At 42.8% G+C, this 20,015-nt stretch overlaps 1 protein-coding gene across 1 annotated transcript; it reads left to right on the top strand.

Annotated features, from left to right (window-relative positions):
• The first annotated feature begins 4,238 nt into the window (after window positions 1–4,238).
• Window positions 4,239–16,917, top strand: VPS11 (VPS11 core subunit of CORVET and HOPS complexes). The gene is made up of 16 exons (XM_075279876.1): window positions 4,239–4,424; window positions 5,476–5,624; window positions 6,651–6,786; window positions 7,103–7,266; window positions 8,095–8,327; window positions 8,441–8,648; window positions 10,051–10,202; window positions 10,759–10,945; window positions 11,786–11,929; window positions 12,036–12,200; window positions 12,641–12,802; window positions 12,972–13,111; window positions 13,226–13,428; window positions 14,020–14,191; window positions 14,824–15,046; window positions 16,480–16,917. Exons 1-16 carry the CDS (start codon window positions 4,262–4,264, stop codon window positions 16,642–16,644), a joined length of 2,766 nt encoding a protein of 921 aa, XP_075135977.1. The 5' UTR covers window positions 4,239–4,261; the 3' UTR covers window positions 16,645–16,917.
• Window positions 16,918–20,015: the final 3,098 nt, after the last annotated feature.

The following is a 20,015-nucleotide window of genomic DNA, read 5'->3' as shown; positions in this document are numbered from 1 at the left end:
TGGAGCCAGCTGTGACACCAACTTCAGTAACCTCCAAATGTGCAGAAACTACAGAGCCAGCCACAATATCTGTGGGCAAATGTGCCACAGGATACAATACTGAACCTGAAAGCCATCTTGTGTACAGGTTAGAAGAGGCCAACAGGGTGCTAGAGCCTCCTTTCAGCTGTACAATTTGCCCCATTAAATGTCTCCTTTCACTGTAATGTTCTAATTGCTCACATAGATCATCATTACATTCTCACACAGGTTTATTGCATTCCAAAAATGACATGGAGTGTATGTGAAGTTCTTTTTGTTTTTGTCAGTATGCATATTTTTTTTGCTGGTCATGATGGTGTACCTTTACAGGTTGACGCTAGGTTCACATTAGCATTCAGGTTTCTGTTCTTTGGGGACCAGAAAAACAGAAATCCTCTCTGCTTAAAAAGCAGTTACCTGCAGTCGCTTACAGGACATTCTTCTCTACATACGTAAGAGTTCCTGAACAGTCACCCAACGCTAGTGTAACTGCAGCCAGAGATGGGGCCATGTGAAATTTCAGCACAGAATAGAAGAATATCTCAGCACAGCAATATGGGAAAGAATTCATAGCAATGCTATCAAGTAAAATACTTATTTAACAGGGCTATATCCATATTAAGACAGGATCCTGCTCTGAGGAAATAATAAAGAGGTAGTAGGATAAAGGAAATTTAAAAAAAAAAAGAGGCTTTCTGTCAATTTTTTTTCAGCGGTTTCTGAGGCGGAGTTGACACTGGCACAGCTATGAACCTAGCCTAAGATGTAAATACATGTTAGGTATCCCTGTGTCCAAAATCGCCTGCTCTACAAATCTATAAAAATATTTTTATACTGTACAGTATTTAATAAATGTTAACTTTTATATTTAGCAATATATGTGAATTCTTCTTTGAAAAAAATAAGACACCCCCTGAAAATAAGACATGGCACATCTTTGGGAGCAAAAATTAATATGACACGTCTTATTTTCGGGGAAACGGGGTATATACTGTACATAGTAATGGAGTATATACTGTACATAGTAATGGAATATATACTGTACATAGTACAGTCATATGCATGAGGCCTTATTCTGCAATCAGTTTAGGTATTTGGGACTTCTAAAATCCGTTTTTGCACAATTTTTGAGAGAAAATAATGCATTTTACATTGGGAAAAGTTTTTTTTTTTTTTAGCATACCCTTGCATTACCTTGCAATTACCGTATATGGTTTTGATCGTGGTGCCAGTTTCAATAACACTATAGCAGTTGGGCAGCCATATGCAGGGATCACAAATTATGCAAAGGTCAGAGATTATAAGACATGCATACCGCCTGCTTCTGCTTGTAACTAAAAAGTCACTGCATGGAACAAACAACTAAAATAATGGGGTATTTACATCTTAGGCTAGGTTCATAGCTGTGCCAGTGTCAACTCCGCCTCAGAAACCGCTGAAAAAAATTGGCAGAAAGCCTCTTTTTTTTTTTTTTTTCTTGAAATTTCCTTTATCCTACTACCTCTTTATTATTTCCTCAGTGCAGGATCCTGTCTTAATATGGATATAGCCCTGTTAAATGAGTATTTTACTTGATAGCATTGCTATGAATTCTTTCCCATATTGCTGTGCTGAGATATTCTTCTATTCTGTGCTGAAATTTCACATGGCCCCATCTCTGGCTGCAGTTACACTAGCGTTGGGTGACTGTTCAGGAACTCTTACGTATGTAGAGAAGAATGTCCTGTAAGTGACTGCAGGTAACTGCTTTTTAAGCAGAGAGGGTTTCTGTTTTTCTGGTCCCCAAAGAACAGAAACCTGAATGCTAATGTGAACCTAGCGTCAACCTGTAAAGGTACACCATCATGACCAGCAAAAAAAAAAAAATGCATACTGACAAAAACAAAAAGAACTTCACATACACTCCATGTCATTTTTGGAATGCAATTAACCTGTGTGTGAGAATGTAATGATGATCTATGTCAGCAATTAGAACATTACAGTGAAAGGAGACATTTAATGGGGCAAATTGTACAGCTGAAAGGAGGCTCTAGCACCCTGTTGGCCTCTTCTAACCTGTACACAAGATGGCATTCAGGTTCAGTATTGTACCCTGTGGCATATTTGCTCACAGATATTGTGGCTGGCTCTGTAGATTCTGCACATTTGGAGGTTACTGAAGTTGGTGTCACAGCTGGCTCCAGTAATGCTTGGTTGGCAATAAACCTGACAACCAGGTGGACCAAAGAGGTGTGGCAATTTGGTGGAAACATTCCTGGGAAACCCGTGTGTGGGCGAGCATTATCCTGCTTATAAACACCAGTTGGAAGCCTTGCAAGGAGAGGCAACACGTGTCACATTACATAGTAATGGAGTATATACTGTACATAGTACAGGAGTCCTTAAAGAGTGTTCATATCCAGTGTGGCTAACACTATTTGCCAAATTTTTACACTAACTCACGAGCAAGAACGTTATGGGGCTCTCTGCTGTTCATGATAAGGACTTTTATAAGTGGTCATGAGGTCAGTAATTTATTTTTTTCCAGTTGATAAATATAATGATTATTAGTACTAAGTACAGATGAGTGAACTGGTTTGCACCTAGCCCTATTAGACCCGAAATTTCCAGAAGTTTTGTGTTTGCCCAAATGCAAAACTTTGGGGATTTGTTACCTGCAAACTAGAAGTGAAAGTATTATATTCTGCAGTCTCTTCAGATCCCAGAGTAAAATCGGTGAAGGCCCAGGGCCTATAAAATCACAAGCAGTTATAATTACCTTCCATCACCTCTTCTGAGCCTTCTCATGGTGTCTGGCACTCTCTCTGGGTCCTTTTCTGGCCTCCTGGGTGATGGCCTCAGAGCTCACATGGGGCGCATTGAGTGCCGTGATGTAAATGTACTCCAATTTGACCGTTGAGTCTCGCTCGCAGGCCTCATGGGTGACCTCAGGGCGCAAGATGTAGGTTATAGAATAAGATCTATCAGGTTGACTTCTAAAGCACCGCAGAACCTTCTTACTGATCAGGGAAGAGCAATGGGGTTGTCTAAATGGAAACATTATAAAATAACAAACCAAGCATTACTAACTTGTCGAATCTAGTTCTGCACCAGCGCTGATGCTCTGGTCGTCCCGGTTGTTGGTATTTGTTTACTGTTTTGACATGGTGCACACCCAAATGACTGCAGCGCCCAATCACTGACCTCAGTAGTCCCGTGTCCCATATGCCACCATCAACACTGCAGCAGATCCTGACTGGCTGCAGAATGTCAGCAATGCAGGAAACTAAACAAGGTCCGATGGGTCCACTGGAGCGCTGGCGCTGGAGCGGTGCTAGATTTGACAGGTGATTAATGATTGGTTTACTGCATTCTCCGCAGGTATTTCCATGTATTATACTCATGGACAACCCCTTTATCAAAGGTGTATTAAGAAATATAAAAACAATACAGTATCAAAGTTCCCTAATCCCTACCTACAGGACCAACATCAGCATGTACATTCATTTTTTGTGTGTGTGTAGAAGCATCAAACAGAGAAAAGCAATAAACTTCACGAGGATCGTCCCATAGAGAGCCCAACTTCAGTTCTATAAGCTTTATACACCAAATGGAGACTCATACAATAAAAATGTGACAAAACTAGTACCTGTACTGTTAGGAGTCTAAATATGTGTAACTATACTAGTAGTCAGAATACTTTTCACTGCAGCACTGCTCACAGCCATTGTGTTAATGGTTGCTATGCCTACAAGTCAAACTCTAACCAGACCGATAAGATACCCTTTAATCCAGTCCTACACATTACATTTTTGGGGCAGAAATGACCCATTTGTCCTTTTTAGCCAACAAACGGCCTGCGATCTGGCATATAGATGCTGCAACTGGTTGTTCGTGGAATGGTCAAGTCCGACCCATGAGATTAATATTGGTTGTTGGGGAATTGTACATAATCATAAGGATGGACGGACAAATAAAATCTAAACTATGTGGTCTTACTGTTCGGAGACCCTAAATTATGTGTAGTATGAAATATAAAAGTATAAAATACTTCAATACATTAGTGACACTATAAAATAATAATATTATGGTGGAAGATTTGCTGGGATCCATTTAGTCTAAGATGTTTGGGCAACTTGCCCATACCAAAGATGGCTGCCGTGCTATCAGCACCGGAAGGTTAAGGGATGTTGTGTCGGCTCATCCCATCACATGTTATTGCTCCTAGGTCATGTGACCGGGCAGCTCGGAAGACGGGGAAATGGCGGCGTATCTACAGTGGAGGCGATTCGTTTTCTTTGAGAAAGAGCCGGTCAGGCTTCCCGGGGAGAGCGCGGATCCTCTCACCCTGCCGACTGGGCTGACAGTATGCGACTCCGGCCGGGGCAGTCTGCTCTTTGGAGATATCCTTTCTGTATTGTTACGTGTGAATGGTCGCTATACATAGATGGTGCTAACTAGCTTGTGTGGAACCACAACTCCCAGCATGCACTGGGTGTGGGGCTGACCTGGGGGTTATGGTGGCACAGCAGCAGATTCCAGGGAGTAATATACTTTACTCCTGACATGGTTTCCTGTTTGAAGCCCCTGGCCCAGGTGTGAAGGTCCATGTGGTGCCCCCAGACCATGCCCTGGGACAGACCATAAGGGTCAATTCACACACTGCGACTTTGTGCAGAAATGTTTGAGACTGTCCCATTCCTATAAATGGGGTTTGCAGAAATCCCAAGGCCTTCCCCTAAAATGTGACAGTGTGTAGGGGGCATTGTGGCCGACACCCCAATACCTGCACCTTATATCACCCAGAATGGCTCATGTATATCTAGCTCATAGTGTTTTGGGTTCTTACTACTCAGACTGCCACCAATGTTCCCTACGAGGAGGCGGCATTGATGAGGAGGCTGTGTATGTGTCCGCAGTATCGGCGTGTTATATATTACCATTGTTTTGACACAGTGCCGCCCCATTCTGGAGATTATCGGTACTGAATGCTGTGCTTGGCTTTTTTTCAGCAATCGCATAGAGAAGAATGAAGTGTCGGCACGCTAATGTCACCATGACACCATTCAGGTTTGGGGGGGGGGGGGGGGGTGGTACTAGTAACCTCATATGATTGACTATTGAGCCCCTACCCATCAGGCGCTTATCACCTGTCCCCCTGGATAGAGGAGAAATGTTGTTTGCTCGAACGTTCCTTTAACAAGTCCAGACCTTTACATCTTTTGATAGGAGCTGCTACACTTATTCTGGAACAGTTGGATTTTTTTTTTCTAGTCCCCTCCATTCCTGAGCAATCAATGCTTTTAGTTTGTAACTGGACCCTTATGGATCCAGCCTGCAGTAGTTTATAAGGATTTATTTTTTTTGGTCCTGAGCTGGTGGTATCTGCCTGTCTGTCAGACCTTACTGTTCATAATATGTAAGGCCTCCGCCTTGATCTTCTAAGTAGCGTCCATGTCTTTAACTGAGCATCAGATATGACAGGACAGATCTGGTTCCTGCCTCGCTCCCTGCAGCTCACCTCTTTCCAGGCTTATAAACTCCGTGTCACCCACCTTCATCAGTTGAAGCAGCACAACATCCTGGTGTCTGTAGGCGAGGATGAGGAGGGGGTAAATCCTTTGGTAAGTGAATGAAATGAGTTTAGGATTGAGCCTACATTTTTACTTTTCATCAATCATTCTCTTTGTCAGATCCTCTACAGTTTTTATGTCCTTCTGTTTCCTCTTCCCTTTATCCCAAACACTTCAGGGGGTTCCATGAAAGGGATTATACAGAATTTAAAAATGGCTGAGGGGTTCAGCTCACGGTTTACTAGTTATTCAAGCTATCCACATCACATTAGTTTTAAAGGGGCTCTATCATTGGGAAAAGTTATTTTTAACTAATCACATCCTTGCATAGCCTTTAGAAAGTCTATTCCACACCTACCTTTAGAATGTAAATTGCCTCAGTGGTTTCTGAGTAAGTCTGTTTTTATTCATATGCTAATTAGACTGGTGCACGATGCATCGAGCACCCCCTTTGCTATTGTTTCCTATGCACAGGCTGCTGCTGCTGATGACTCGGCTTCCTGTTTGCACTCCCACATAGGAGATAATAGAACAGACAAGTGCTGCTGGGAACTTCCTGTGCTGGCTGGAAGCTCATTAGTATATGAATAATAACGGACTTATTCAGAAACCACTGACTCTGGGTTCACACCATCGTTCGGGTCTCCGTTATCAGGTTTCCGTCTTCCGCCGGCAGAAGACCACAACCTGTCAGACCATGAGCGCCAGTGAGCGTTTAGTGCTCTCCACGGCGAAACCGTTTTTTTTTTTAAACCGGACACAAAGTCCTGCATGTCCGACTCTGTGACCGGTTAAAAAAAAACAAAACAAAAACTGTTTAGCCGCGGAGAGCATAAAATGCTCACCGGCGCTCACGGCCGGACACTTTTCAAACCCATTCAAATGAATTGGTTTAAAAGATGACTGCAGGTTTCCGTATCCTGCCCAGTTTCATGCAGGAAACGGAACAGAGTACGGGCGCAGATGTGAACGAGCCCTGAGGCAATCTACATACTAAAGGTAGGTGTGGCATAGCCTTTCTAAAGCCTATACAAGCATGTGATAGAGCCCCTTTAATATTTCTTCTCTTTTCCTAAGGTCAAGGTTTGGAACCTGGAAAAGCGTGATGGAGGAAACCCACTTTGCACAAGAATCTTTCCTGCAATCCCTGGTAATAAGCCGACAGTTGTATCCTGCATCACAGTTCATGAAAACCTCAATTTTATGGCCATTGGTAAGTGTCTCCCATGGAAGAATATTGCAGCGATACCTAGAAATAATAATCTTGTACAAGGCCTGAACCCTGGCTACCGCTGGAGGCTTTTTACACTGCTTGTAGATCTGGTCAGGCCCAGTCTTGTAATTTACAAAGCTCTGATACTTGGCTTTATGGAGCATAATGGTGGCGGCGATTTGGCCATAGTGAATATTGTGCCTTACAAATTGTATAAGCTATAAAACATTGTATAACATATATCGTCAGCATTCTTTATCTTACTGCAAAAGACTTCCAAAGTTTCGCTAACTGCTTTTCACCTTCTTGCACCAAGGTTTTGCAGATGGAAGTGTCGTCTTAACCAAGGGCGATATAACTCGAGACAGACATAGTAAGACACAGATCCTGCAAGAGGGCAGTTATCCTGTCACAGGCATGGCCTTCAGACAGACCGGCAAGACCACCCATCTCTTTGTGGTCACAACAGAAAGTGTCCGGGTAGGCAGTAGCTCATGTTGTACCTTACATGGTATCTTTGTCTTCTTCCCAATGATTATCTGCACGGTAACTGTGACTTCACCCACCTTCTATGTGCCCTCTCTTGTAAGATCTTCACTCCTATAGCTCCATTAAATTTTCAGCCTACCATGTCGTGAGTGTAGCGTTAAACTAATAAACACCTATAGGAAAATAAAAAAAGAAACTGCGCATGCTCATCCTGGGTAAATATGGACATATCCAGTGGCTCACAGGGTTCACTTTAGATTGCATTTAAACTTGCCACTTCCACCCAAGATGCTCTCCACAGGCCTGTACATCTATCACTTCCATCGTCTTTGCCTGCCACCCTACCTGTTCTCTCTGATTTGCCAACGGTTTAAGACTAACATCCACCATAACTTGAACCTCCTATTCCTGTTTTTGAGACTTTTCTCAAGCTGCACCAATTCTGTAGAATGAGCTACCCAGATTCCCAACATCCCCAGTTTTAACACTTCCTTTTAAGCAGACCTATCACATTTCCTAATCTGTGTTGCATCCCTCCCTCTAAATTATTTCTCATTGGTCAGCGTTCCCCACACTCCATGCATGCACAGATACTGGATCATGCAGAGTTATGTGTACTGCCCTGTTTTTATAAAACATGTCTGGAACATTGTACAAAGCATGTCCTTCCATTATCTAAGGCCAAAAACCTTGAGAATGTTGAATATGCACAACCTAAAATTCCCCTGCCCTACAACACCACTGTTCTCTTTGAAGATAAAAATGTAGATTTCCTTTAACATAACCTTGTCATCGGTTTTAATTTTTCTATATTTTTAGGCCTACGAGCTGAGTCAGAAGGATTACCCATACACAGAGTTGGATTCTCACGGCTGTGGTCTGCGCTGCTCAGCTCTGTCTGACCCATCACAAGACATGCAGTTTGTAGTGGCCGGCAATGAGTGTGTATACCTTTACCAGTCAGATGAGAGGGGGCCCTGCTTTGCATTTGAAGGACAGAAACTGATTGTACATTGGTATCGTGGCTATCTAGTCATTGTATCAAGAGAAAGGTATGCAAATCAAATGGTCTACGTACAGAGTTCTTTCTATGTTATAGTTATCAAAAAAAGATAGAACTGCTGTAATAGTCTTCTGATATTGTCCACACTTTTTGTGTTCACAGATCAGATTTTGCTGGCCGTGGTGCAGATAGTCATGCACCGGACAGGCAGACACTGACCATATATGACCTGGGGAACAAGCTCATTGCTTACAGCTGTGTCCTGAATGATGTGGTGGATGTTTTAGCAGAGTGGGGCTCACTCTATGTCCTTACACGGGATGGACTGCTGCATGCATTACATGAGAAGGACACGCAAACCAAGCTAGAGGTACACAAATATTCTTTTATTGTGAGACATTAATATCAGATTAGTGGTGGTCTGACACCCCCATCGGGTGTTCATAGTGGCCTGCCGGTACTAAATGCAAATAACTCTGTCCTCTGTGTTATAGTCGCTGGACTCGCTCAGTACAGAGAACAGATAACATCATCTTTTAGCTTTGTACACCCCAGCGGAGGTGGCTGCTGTGAGCAGCTGATCGGTGGAATCGGTCATTCTCCCTCCCACCCCCCGACTCCATGTCCAACCATATTTCGTTCTAAGGCTCCGTTCCCACAGAGTAACGCACCGCGCATTCATACACGTGTCAAAGTGTGAGCGCTCAAAACAGATCCCATTCACTTCAATGTGTGCTGGCTTACGGCGCTACACATTGACATCAATGGGAGGCTTTTTAACCCATTGATTTCAATGTGTAGCGCACATGAGCCGGCACACATTGAGGTGAATGGGATCTGTTTTGAGCGCTCACTCTGACAGGTGTATATGCGCGGCGCGTTACTCCGTGGGAACGGATCCTAACTCTAAATCTGACTCTCCAACTCCACAGTCCTGGCTATAATAATAGAACAATTTTAATGTATCAAAACTACAAGACTAGGGCTTTATATCTTTGACGCATTTATATTTACTCCATGCCCTCGTTCCTATAAAGTACTGACTATAGACCACAGTGCAGACTACACCACTGCTGTGAGGCACACGCTGGTTTTAGCTTCTGATCTGCAGACACCGCTAAGAGGCGTTTAGTGCATGGAGAATATATATTACAGCTTCCATTAAATTTAATGGTCACTGTATATATTCACATACAATGAGCTCCCTCTAGAGGTGACTGCTGGCAGCCAGTTTTTTCTTTATCACGTACTGTGTGGTGGGAAGAAAGTAGATTTCTTCATGTCTTTATGTCCATTCTGAAAAAGTATGATTTTTCAGACCAAGCACTGAATTTATGAAGCACATTTTCCAAAATGCATGTTTGGTACAGATGGTGAGGTTTGAGACTTGTGCACAACACAACAATCTCTATGTATGTCCCTGTATACAGTGGGCCGGGTACTGATGGAAGAGACATTTGAAGACTGCAGATTATTTCTTTGGTTTCCTGTACACCACCCATTTGATATTTCATGTAAATAAGCCTGGATACAGAGACCTGCTCTCCTTAGAGATCAATCCAAATATTAATGAGAATTGCCAATGCCAAACATTTGTAATGCGCTTTTCTCACACAAGGGCCGTGGAGTTGGGGAGTTAGTGGCTGCTGTACAGGTGCTCATCCCCAACACCGGGTGTTTCTGGGTCATTAGCTATTAGATCAATGTTTGCATAGATTCAGTTTTCTTTTGTAGTCTACATTGCGGTATAATTTGTTCTCCTGTCCCATCAGATGCTTTTCAAGAAGAACCTTTATGTTATGGCCATCTCTTTGGCCAAGGGTCAGCACCTGGACAGTGATGGCCTGTCTGAGATCTTCCGCCAGTATGGAGACCACCTTTACAGCAAAGGAGATCACGATGGAGCCATCCAGCAATACATCCGGTATCTTAGAATTTTACTCCTATTATTTTCAATATAGACTTCTATATTAATCCTGCATGAAGATGCGTGAATTTCCTTCCCGCGTGAGACCTGTCATTATGGGAGTCATACACTAATATGGCCACAGCTCTGTAACATAAGGCCTATTTTTGCAGGCTGACTCTGTACTTCTCTGTACCTGTGTCAGGATGAGCTGCTCCCTTGTTGGTTTTCGGGTACACTATGCATACTTTTCATAGCTCCTGTCACCATCATAAAACATGATTTTCAGCTTCCAGCAGCTCTTTCTGACTTTCATGTGTAAGAATTATATATATATGTTACTTATCTGATGGTTTTTCTTTCATCTTAATTTTCTCATATTTTCAGTGACATTTCGGGGTTTTCAGAACAAGTATTTTTTTTTTTTCCAGACTTATGGTCTCAAGTTACAATGGCTGTAATACAATTGTAATTTGAGGGACTAATGTATCTGACCGCTTTTTGTTGGTTGTAATCCATGTGTGTGTTATCTGCTCCTTGCTAATCCTTGCTGCCTTTTTCTTCTGTCCCATAGAACAATAGGGAAGTTGGAGCCTTCCTATGTAATCCGTAAGTTTCTAGATGCCCAGCGGATACACAATTTGACAGCGTACTTACAGGCATTGCATCTACAATCTCTAGCCAATGCTGATCACACCACTCTTCTACTCAATTGCTATACGAAGTTAAAGGACAGTGCCCGCTTAGAAGAATTTATCAAGGTTAGTGACCGCAACATCATGGGGATTGTGTAAAACAGACAGTGTTTTTATTTTCTCATTTCTTAATTATGGATTTCCCTATACGTAGAAGTAGTAATGACAGATGCCGTGTCAGCATTTCATTAATCTAGTCATTAAAGAAATATTTTGATTTACCTAAACCATTTTTCAGTCATCTGAGCAGGCATCGTTGGTCACGAGAACAAGGGTCCCAAGTCCTTCTGCCACTCGTGCACACTGCTTGTTCATTCTTTTCTATGGGCTGCTGTATATAGCCAAGCACTGGACGTAGCTACTATTCAGCATTTGTGTAGAGATGACATGTTAAAGTACTTGGTAAAGCTGGGCAAGTCATCTAAAAATAATCAAAACCAGGGCTGGTGACAAAACCTAAAATACAGTGTTACTCACGTCTCCTGGGCTCTGATGTGATTCCCTCATCTCTTCTGGACTTCTGACTAATATCCAGGACCACTGGGCCTCAGCAGTCACGTGAGTCACGCAGTGTCCCAATGCTTGCATCTGTGTGCCACAATGCCACGAGGTTTGCCCAACACTTACTCATACTTTAAAAGGAGTGTGACCAAAATAATCACCATTAATCGTAATCGAGGTAAAATGCCCAATTAATTGTGATTTTTGAATTAGGTCATAATCGCCCAGCCCTAGTACTTGGGACCTCCATTCTTCTGATCACTGTCTGTGCAAGTAATCAGACCCTCACCAATCTAGCAGTTAACTTTCACTGTTGGATATGGGATAACTTATTACTGGAATAAATCTTTAATCATGTATCATCAATCTTATAACTATGTTATGTTTTGGCGTTGGTTCTACCAGGCCAGTGAGGGTGAAGTCCATTTTGATGTGGAGATAGCAATCAAAGTTCTTCGACAAGCTGGTTACCATTCACATGCCCTCTATCTGGCAGAAAAACATGCCCATCATGAATGGTACTTGAAGATCCAGCTGGAAGACATCAAGGTAACATCATAGGCCTGTGTGTACAGAACCATATTGTGTGCTCTGGAAGACACCGTGCTTCTTTCAGTGTTCATACATATACTGTACTTTCTATCATCTATTATAGAACTTCCAAGAAGCTCTGCAATACATTGGACGACTCCCATTTCCACAAGCTGAGAGCAATATGAAATGTTATGGGAAAATTCTCATGTATCATGTGCCCAATGAGACAACCCAGCTACTGAATGAGCTTTGCACGGACTTTCCACAGCCTGGAGGAGGAAACCGGGTGAGCTGTTTGCAGTAATTGCAGGGGTATGGATGTAGTGTGACCTATGGCTCTTCAGCTGATCCTCAGAATGAAAGGGTTACAGAGCTGCAGTCCCGTCGCACCTTTTCTTGCACATTAATGCCCCATTTATCTGCTGTGCAAGGAACTTCATCACAGCTTCATTGAAACAAATTGGGTTGCTGCAGTTCCCTGCCCAGCCAGTTAGCCTGAGGTGTCACTGTGCAGAGAAAATACAAAGAAGCTGCATTGCTGATCCATTCTTGAGAATGATGATGGTCGCTGAAGTTAGCCTTCTGAGATCAAGAGAAGGAATATAATAGAAATATCCTGTCTCATTATAAGATATAAATACCCCTTCATATTGTCTTGATATGCTAATCCTAGCCCAAGACCTTTTTCTGCTTTTATCAAGACTGCTTCTGCCCTTATTATTTTAGGCAAACCCTGAAGAATTCATTCCAATATTCGCTAACAATCCCACTGAGCTGAAGACGTTCTTGGAGCATATGACAAGAGTGCAGAGTGATTCTCCACAAGGAGTGTATGACACTTTACTTGAGTTACGTTTGCAGAATTGGGCACATGAGACTGATCCACAGGTAAACCATGGGTACTGCACCTGATATTACTAATAAGTAGTTTTCTGACTATATTATTGTATTTTCAGTGCCCTGGGCTAGAAGACTTGGACTTGTATATGTGTATTTGCACCTGTGTGATATAGAGGAAGTACCCCCCATATTTTATTTTTATTTTTTTATTGAACAGCAAAAGCAGCAGCTCCAGAATGACGCCATGACTCTTCTGAAGAGTGGGCGCTTCAAGAACGTGTTTGATAAAGCGCTTGTCCTGTGCCAGATGCATAACTTTCAGAAAGGAGTGCTATACCTGTATGAGCAAGGCAAACTGTGAGTATATGCTGTAGCTGCCCAGATATTGTCATTGCAGATCTTTTCTAGACTAGACCTGTGACCTAAGTGATGTGATCCATGACTTCGTCACTGACTTTTTTTGCCTTTTAGCTTCCAGCAGATCATGCATTACCACATGCAGAATGATCAGTACCAGGAGGTGATAGAAGCGTGTAAGCAGTACGGGGAGCAAGAGAGCTGTTTGTGGGAGCAGGCACTTAGTTACTTTGCACGGAAAGAGGAAGACTGTAAGGAGCACATTGCCACTGTACTGACACATATTGAGAGCAAAAACCTCATGCCTCCACTGTTGGGTAAGTTTCTAGAAATTAGTGGTAAAACAGCCCTAAAGTCTGTCTGTATTATCTGTGCTGGGTATGGCCAAACCTGGCAAAAAGTATCAAATGTGGATCTATCTTACATGCCCGAGTTTATCATAGCAACAGCCTTTCACATGGCGGCACTACATTTTACAAAGGATCATTTGGCCAATGGCTATTATCCCTGAATACCACATGCATGTTCAGCACAGCAAAGCATGCATCTGCTCAAAATGGGGAGAGGTTAGTAAGCTACTACCAGACACCGAACTATGGCTTATCTTCCCTGAATACAAAATAATTGGCCATTTTAAGTCCAGTAACCTTAGCTGCTTTTCCATCAGTATCCACAGTTATGGGAGAGTTGACACGCCTATTGATGGCTGTGTCTCCCAAAATTGGTGGATTCAGATGACTTGTGGTGGCCATGCCACATGTTCTATATAATTCATTATTTTCCCCAGTGCAGTAACCCTCGATTTCACCTGTATTTGCATCCCTGTATTATTCAGGACTGTGCTGTGGATGGCTGGGTTGTGTGACGTTGGCTAGATCTAATGCAGTCATTGTTTTCCTCTTCTACAGTGGTGCAGACCTTGGCACATAACTCCACTGCCACCCTGTCTGTGATCAGAGACTACCTGATGAACAAACTGCTGAAACTGAGCCAGCATTCTGATGAAGATGAAAGGATTGTGAATAAGTACAGGGAACAGACAGCCCATGTCCGACAGGATATTCATGTATTGTGCAACAGGTAAGAGGCAGATGCAATACAATAACTATATTTAGTTACTCAGCACATGTACAGAAACAGAGACTGTCAACCTGATACTTTCATAAGAATACTTTTAATACAATAGTTCAGTAGTACAATAGTGTAGTTAAAGAGCTTTGCAATATGCTTCAGTATAGAGCCTGTGCCAGGTATTTCTGCCATCTTTATATCTTATCTGATTGTCTCCGGAGTACAGACTGAAATCAATCAGATCATTTTACAGTGGGCTCTATAGAAGGGAGAAGGAGACAGACCGAGATATGAGGCCGTCAGCAGCATGAGTTATTTCTGGATAGTAATCCCTGATAATCCAGATGTTTTGTGAAAGTCTGTCTATAATGCAGAAGTCTCTCTGAGTTTTTCTCCCCCAACCCCCCCTCGTATCTCCATGGAGCTCTATTGCACAGATTTGATCAGTTGCAAAAGAGGCAAATAAATGAAGGAACAAAGTAAATTACAAAGTTTGCTGTCTTTCCCTGTCCTATAGATTTACGCTTTAAATAAACAGTATAATATTGCTTCCTAGACATTAGATTCTCCTGTTAAATATGTAGAAAAAATACATATTGGACGAGCTAATGTCAGTGTATGTATATATTTCCCTTTATAAGCCCTAAGATCTTCCAGAAGACGAAGTGTAGCATCTGTAGCAGTGGCCTGGAGCTGCCATCTGTGCACTTCCTGTGCGGCCACTCTTTCCACCAGCATTGCTTTGAGAGTTATGCAGAGAGCGAGTCGGAGTGCCCCACCTGCATGCCAAACAACCGCCAGGTCCTGGATATGATTAGAGCTCTGGACGAGAAGAAGGACCTGTATGACCACTTCCAGCACCAGGTCAGTACACCATCTATTCTATGATCTTCCTATAGTCTTACACTATTCACACTGGTGAACAAGGACCTGCAGATGCACTTCTGTTATCTTCAAAAAAAATAAAACCACTACAGGTAGGTAGATAGATAGATATTTTTATTCATTTATTTATTTTAATTTATGATTTATTTATTTTTTTGTCTTGTTTCTGTAGTTTTGACACATAATACCTATAGTCTAGTGCCAGGGTTGGCCGGCAAGCAGGCGAGCCCATAACTTTGTGGCACAGCAGCTGCCACCTCCGCTCCACCCCCATTTTGTCAGTCTTCAGGACCTGTACAGCGATCCTGTTTATAGCTTGGCATGTGACTCTACACTTTATTGGATGAGTTATGGATGGGATCGCCTGAGGATGAATAGATGGGGCTGGAGCTGTCATCAGGAATAAAGGACAAGGTCGTTAGGAAATGTGTGTGGGGCACTAATGGGCTTAATACTCTCTATATTACAGCTGTAAGTCCCATTATAAAAACATGTAGAGTTTGCATTGCTGTTACCTCTGTTCACTGAATTATGCTCACTTTCCTTTATATGGACACAAGACAAGCAGAAGTCTCGGAGATGTCTTCTCCGAGTCCTTGACTGTCTTTGAGACCTGACCTGTTCCTGTTAGATTGCAGGAGTCTAAACCCACAATAGAAATTCACAAAGCATGATATCAAAGTTAATGGATAGAGTTTAGTCACTCTCCCGGTGACACAGTTCACTCCATTAGTCATTTCAGTCCACTACATGTAACATACAAGAGTACAACAGTGGCCGCAGAATATTCCTCCTCATGCACTTTAATGCCCAGGTTAGAATATAGTCTATTCCTTACTGAAACAATTCTATGGATCAGATTAAACCTGGGTCGGCGGAGTTAGGAGTCGGTGGTTTGGCCTTCTCTGTATTCCGCAGCCTGACTCCTTCATAATTGGCTAACAGCCATGGCTAGACCGAAACGGTAAAGATCTAATTCATGAAGAAACTCAGGGATTGAATTCCCGTGAAAGTAAAAACCAGAGTCTGTAGCTTTTTTCGGTATATTTATCATGGGCTGGGACTCAAACCTGTAGTCTGTTATTGTTCTGTAAAGCTTGAAATTTACATGTGAGTCTTGGCAAAAACCGCCCTCATTAATCTTTAAATAAATTTGGTTTATGATGAGTAAATATAGTTGATAGAGATGAGCGAACACTATTCGAAACTCCCGTTTCGAATAGCACGCACTCATAGGAGTGAATGGATGCAGCCAGCACGCAGGGGGTTAAGCAGCCGGCCGCCGGCAAAATCAGCGTGCCGGCTGCTTCCATTCATTCCTAGGGGTGTGTGCTATTCGAAACGGACCATTTCGAATAGTGTTCGCTCATCTCTAATAATTGAATTTATTTTTATTTTTTTTTCCTCTATAGTTAAAATACGCTGCTGATGGATTCAGCGTGATCGCAGAATACTTTGGTCGTGGCGTATTCAACAAGTTAACATTGATCACAGATGCCCCTGCAGGGAGGATGACTGGGGCAAAAGATTCAGGACTGCAGCGGGACCTTCTTATCAACACCAGAAGAAATATGTAATTCAGAGATAAATACTGTATGTAGTGGAGGACACTTACAGGTGGTCTGGCCCCGTGATCCACAGTAACAGAACATCAGCTGAAGTCATGGAATGAAACCTACAGCGAAGTGGACAGAGCGAGATAGAGGAGAAATTGAGAACAACCAGTGTAAGGAGTCGGAACAATATTCGTGGCTTGTCTTGTGCCTGCTTCAACCAGGGTCACCGAAACGTACCGATACTCACATTTGGCTAACATTACACCAGTAGTTGGCACGGTGCAGATTGTCAGTAAAGGCTATTGTACATCTTGTCATATGTTTCATTTGAAGAGTGAGCTATATGTTCGGTCTACTCTTGCTGTGAAGCTGATGCATATAGGTCATAATCCCCAATTTTCTTTTTTTAAACTGTAATTTTTCTTAAATTTTGCACAACAAGGCATGCAATAACAAAAACAGATAAAGAACAGTGGAATAAACGCCTAAAGGCGAACTGCCACAACATGTAGACGGCACAACAAACCAACTAGGAATAAAACATAACCTTTATTGTGTGTTATTAAAGCAAAACGCTAACAATTTGCCCCAAATCGCTAAAATAAAATGGGGTGACTACAATATAATGTGGTAATGCTGAGATGGTATAATCACTTCTCAGAAAGTAAGTTACATTCCCATTAATTATAGATACAAGTTCACTTAGGAAGGATTGACCCTTCAATAATAAGATGGGTCAGTAGAACAGGGATTCCACCCCACAATACCTTGCTGAATACATCCCATATAGGAATAAAGTTGCTGAAGAGCTGGACCTACAGATCAAAGCTCTCCTATCAGCGTCTCCTCTCATAAGGTAAGTGTAACAGAGATTGATTCCATTCCTAGCAGGATATGTAGTCTCTCAACGCGTTTCGCTAACAAAATACAAGCTCATCAGGAGGGAATTCTATGCCCTAAAGAAAATGCCCCCATTTTAGCCAAACCACATTTTGCTTTTGTCTCTGAGGCAGTGGGTGTGTACGATAAAGAGCAGTCTGCCCCTCCCCATCCATTATACCTAGTTTGGTCTGTTTACATGTAATTCTGCAAGGAGTAACTGTACAAGAGCAAACAAATTATATGCTCAACTTGACGTTTTTGTAGCTAAGGGATCGAGGAACATTGAACTGTGAATACATACCTCCCAACTTTCAAAAGACAGAAAGAGGAACAGCATGTGCGGTGCGGTGTACGTGCAATTTATCCCCACACACTTCTATATATGTATAATGCTCCAACAGTCACCCTAACATTGTATGCCCCCACATTATAATGTTCCCCTCCAATTGCCTCATAGTATGAAGTCTCTCTCCTGGTGCCCTAGTTAAACTGGGGAGAAACTAAAGGGGGACATTAAACTGTGGGAGTAGCTGGATGGTAACATCAAACTGAGGGCAACCGGAAGAAGATATGTCCCCCTCCAGCTACCCCCACAATTTAATGTACTCCTCCAAGTATAATGTCCCCTTCCAACTTGCCCCCAGTTTGATGTCCCCATCCAGAGACGCCCACTGTTTAATGTCCCCCTCCAGCTGCCCAAAATTTGATGTCACCCTCCACCTGCCCCCTTTACATCTGTCCCCAATTTAATATGATGAAAAAAATACTGCTATTGTCCTCTCCTCACTTTCCTGCTGCTCTATAGAAGTGTCTTCTTCCAGAGTGTTCTGGTAGCTGCAGCCACAATGTGAGTGACACCTTCACATCACTCCACTGCTCCTGGGGCTGGAGCACACAGGGATGGGCTTCATACAGAGGGGTGACGTAGGTGCTGTTTGTGAATGGCTCCTGCTTTGTCATTGTATTTAACTCCTCTGCATCCTCCGGTCGCAGATGAGTTGGTATCATAACATCCAGAATCCGGGACTGTCTCGCTGAATTCTGGACGGTTGATAAGTATGCATAAATACATTGAGAAATATGGTGTTCAATGTGAACGCTGTAGCTACAAAGCATCTGTGTCACTTTTTTCAGTAGAATTTAGAAGGTTGTCCAGGAGAAATTCTTTTTGTGTAAATTAGGCAGGTGGAGGTGAAAAAGATACAGAAAAACCATGCTCACCTTTCCCTGGTGCTCTGGTGTCCTCCCAGTGTGGTCCGGTCCTGCTGCTCCGATGTTCCTGCCAGCTAAGTATTTCAATACTACAGACGAGTCTTCTTGGTGGAAAAACCGCTGTGTGTAAATAGCTCCATAGTCCCCTAGTGGGAGACTGATATTACTCAGAACAATATGTACATTGATGATATGACATAGAATTATTCCCTAGCTGGGGAATTCTACCAGCCAGGAGCAATATGAGTCTGTGGGCGGTGCTTCAAATCAGAACCACGCCCCTTGTAGCACTGCACGGCATCAAGAGTGGGTGCAACCAATGGAATCGTGCGAGGTCATGTGGGGGGGCGTTCCAGTGGCGTGTCTACACTTTAAAAGCCCGAGGTTTGTCCGCACTCATCTGCATTGAACTATAGTACCGTGTCCTCCCATCTGGATCATGGAAACTGCAGTTCTAACCACAATCTTCATTAGCAGCAGAAAAACTGATGACAAGATTTCTGAAGGCTTATACAGTGATAGAATAGACTGCCCAGCAAGACCCTGCACATATTTCAACTTTTCAGGAAAACTCAGTACCCTTAAAGTGGATAAATGTACCTTGTCGAGCCTGAATAGCCACTCACCCTGTATCAGGACCCGATAGACTGTACTGTTATTCTACTATTAGCCACTGGTAAACTTGTGCTAGGTTCACACCATTGATTTCAATGGGTAGCGCATGTATGCAGACACCCATAGAAATCAATGGGATGTGGTTTTTACGCGCTCATTCTGAACGAGTTTTACGTTCAGAATGAGCTGAGCGTAACTCCGTGTGCAGGCTCCCATACTGCCACAGAAATACTTCTAACCAAACTCCAGCCATCCCCACAGGGTCCGTCACATCCCCTTGGTTATCCTCTGAGAAAGGTTCCCATATTACATAACCATTTCCAGGCCCCTTACATCCTGCAGGTCACCTCACACAGGAGTCTACACTAGATTTTGCAGTATTCAAGAAAAAGTTTTGCAAACATACCATTACACCCAATCATTTATGTCCAGGCCTGTGTCATGAGTTTTATTGTTAAAGGGGCTCTATCACTGGGAAAAGTCATTTTTAACTAATCACATCCTTGCATAACCTTTAGAAATGCTATTCCACATCTACCTTTAGTATATAGATTGCCTCAGTGGTTTCTGGATAAGTCTGTTTTTATTCATATGCTAATTAGACTGGTGCACGATACATCGTGCACTCCTCACCTATTGTTTCCTATGAGCACAGCACAGGCTGCTGATGACTCAGCTTCCTG

The sequence above is a fragment of the Leptodactylus fuscus genome, chromosome 6 (genome assembly GCF_031893055.1).
Source record: "Leptodactylus fuscus isolate aLepFus1 chromosome 6, aLepFus1.hap2, whole genome shotgun sequence".
In the NCBI taxonomy this organism is placed as follows: Eukaryota; Metazoa; Chordata; class Amphibia; order Anura; family Leptodactylidae; genus Leptodactylus; species Leptodactylus fuscus.
This window is presented reverse-complemented; position numbering and strand designations above follow the sequence as displayed.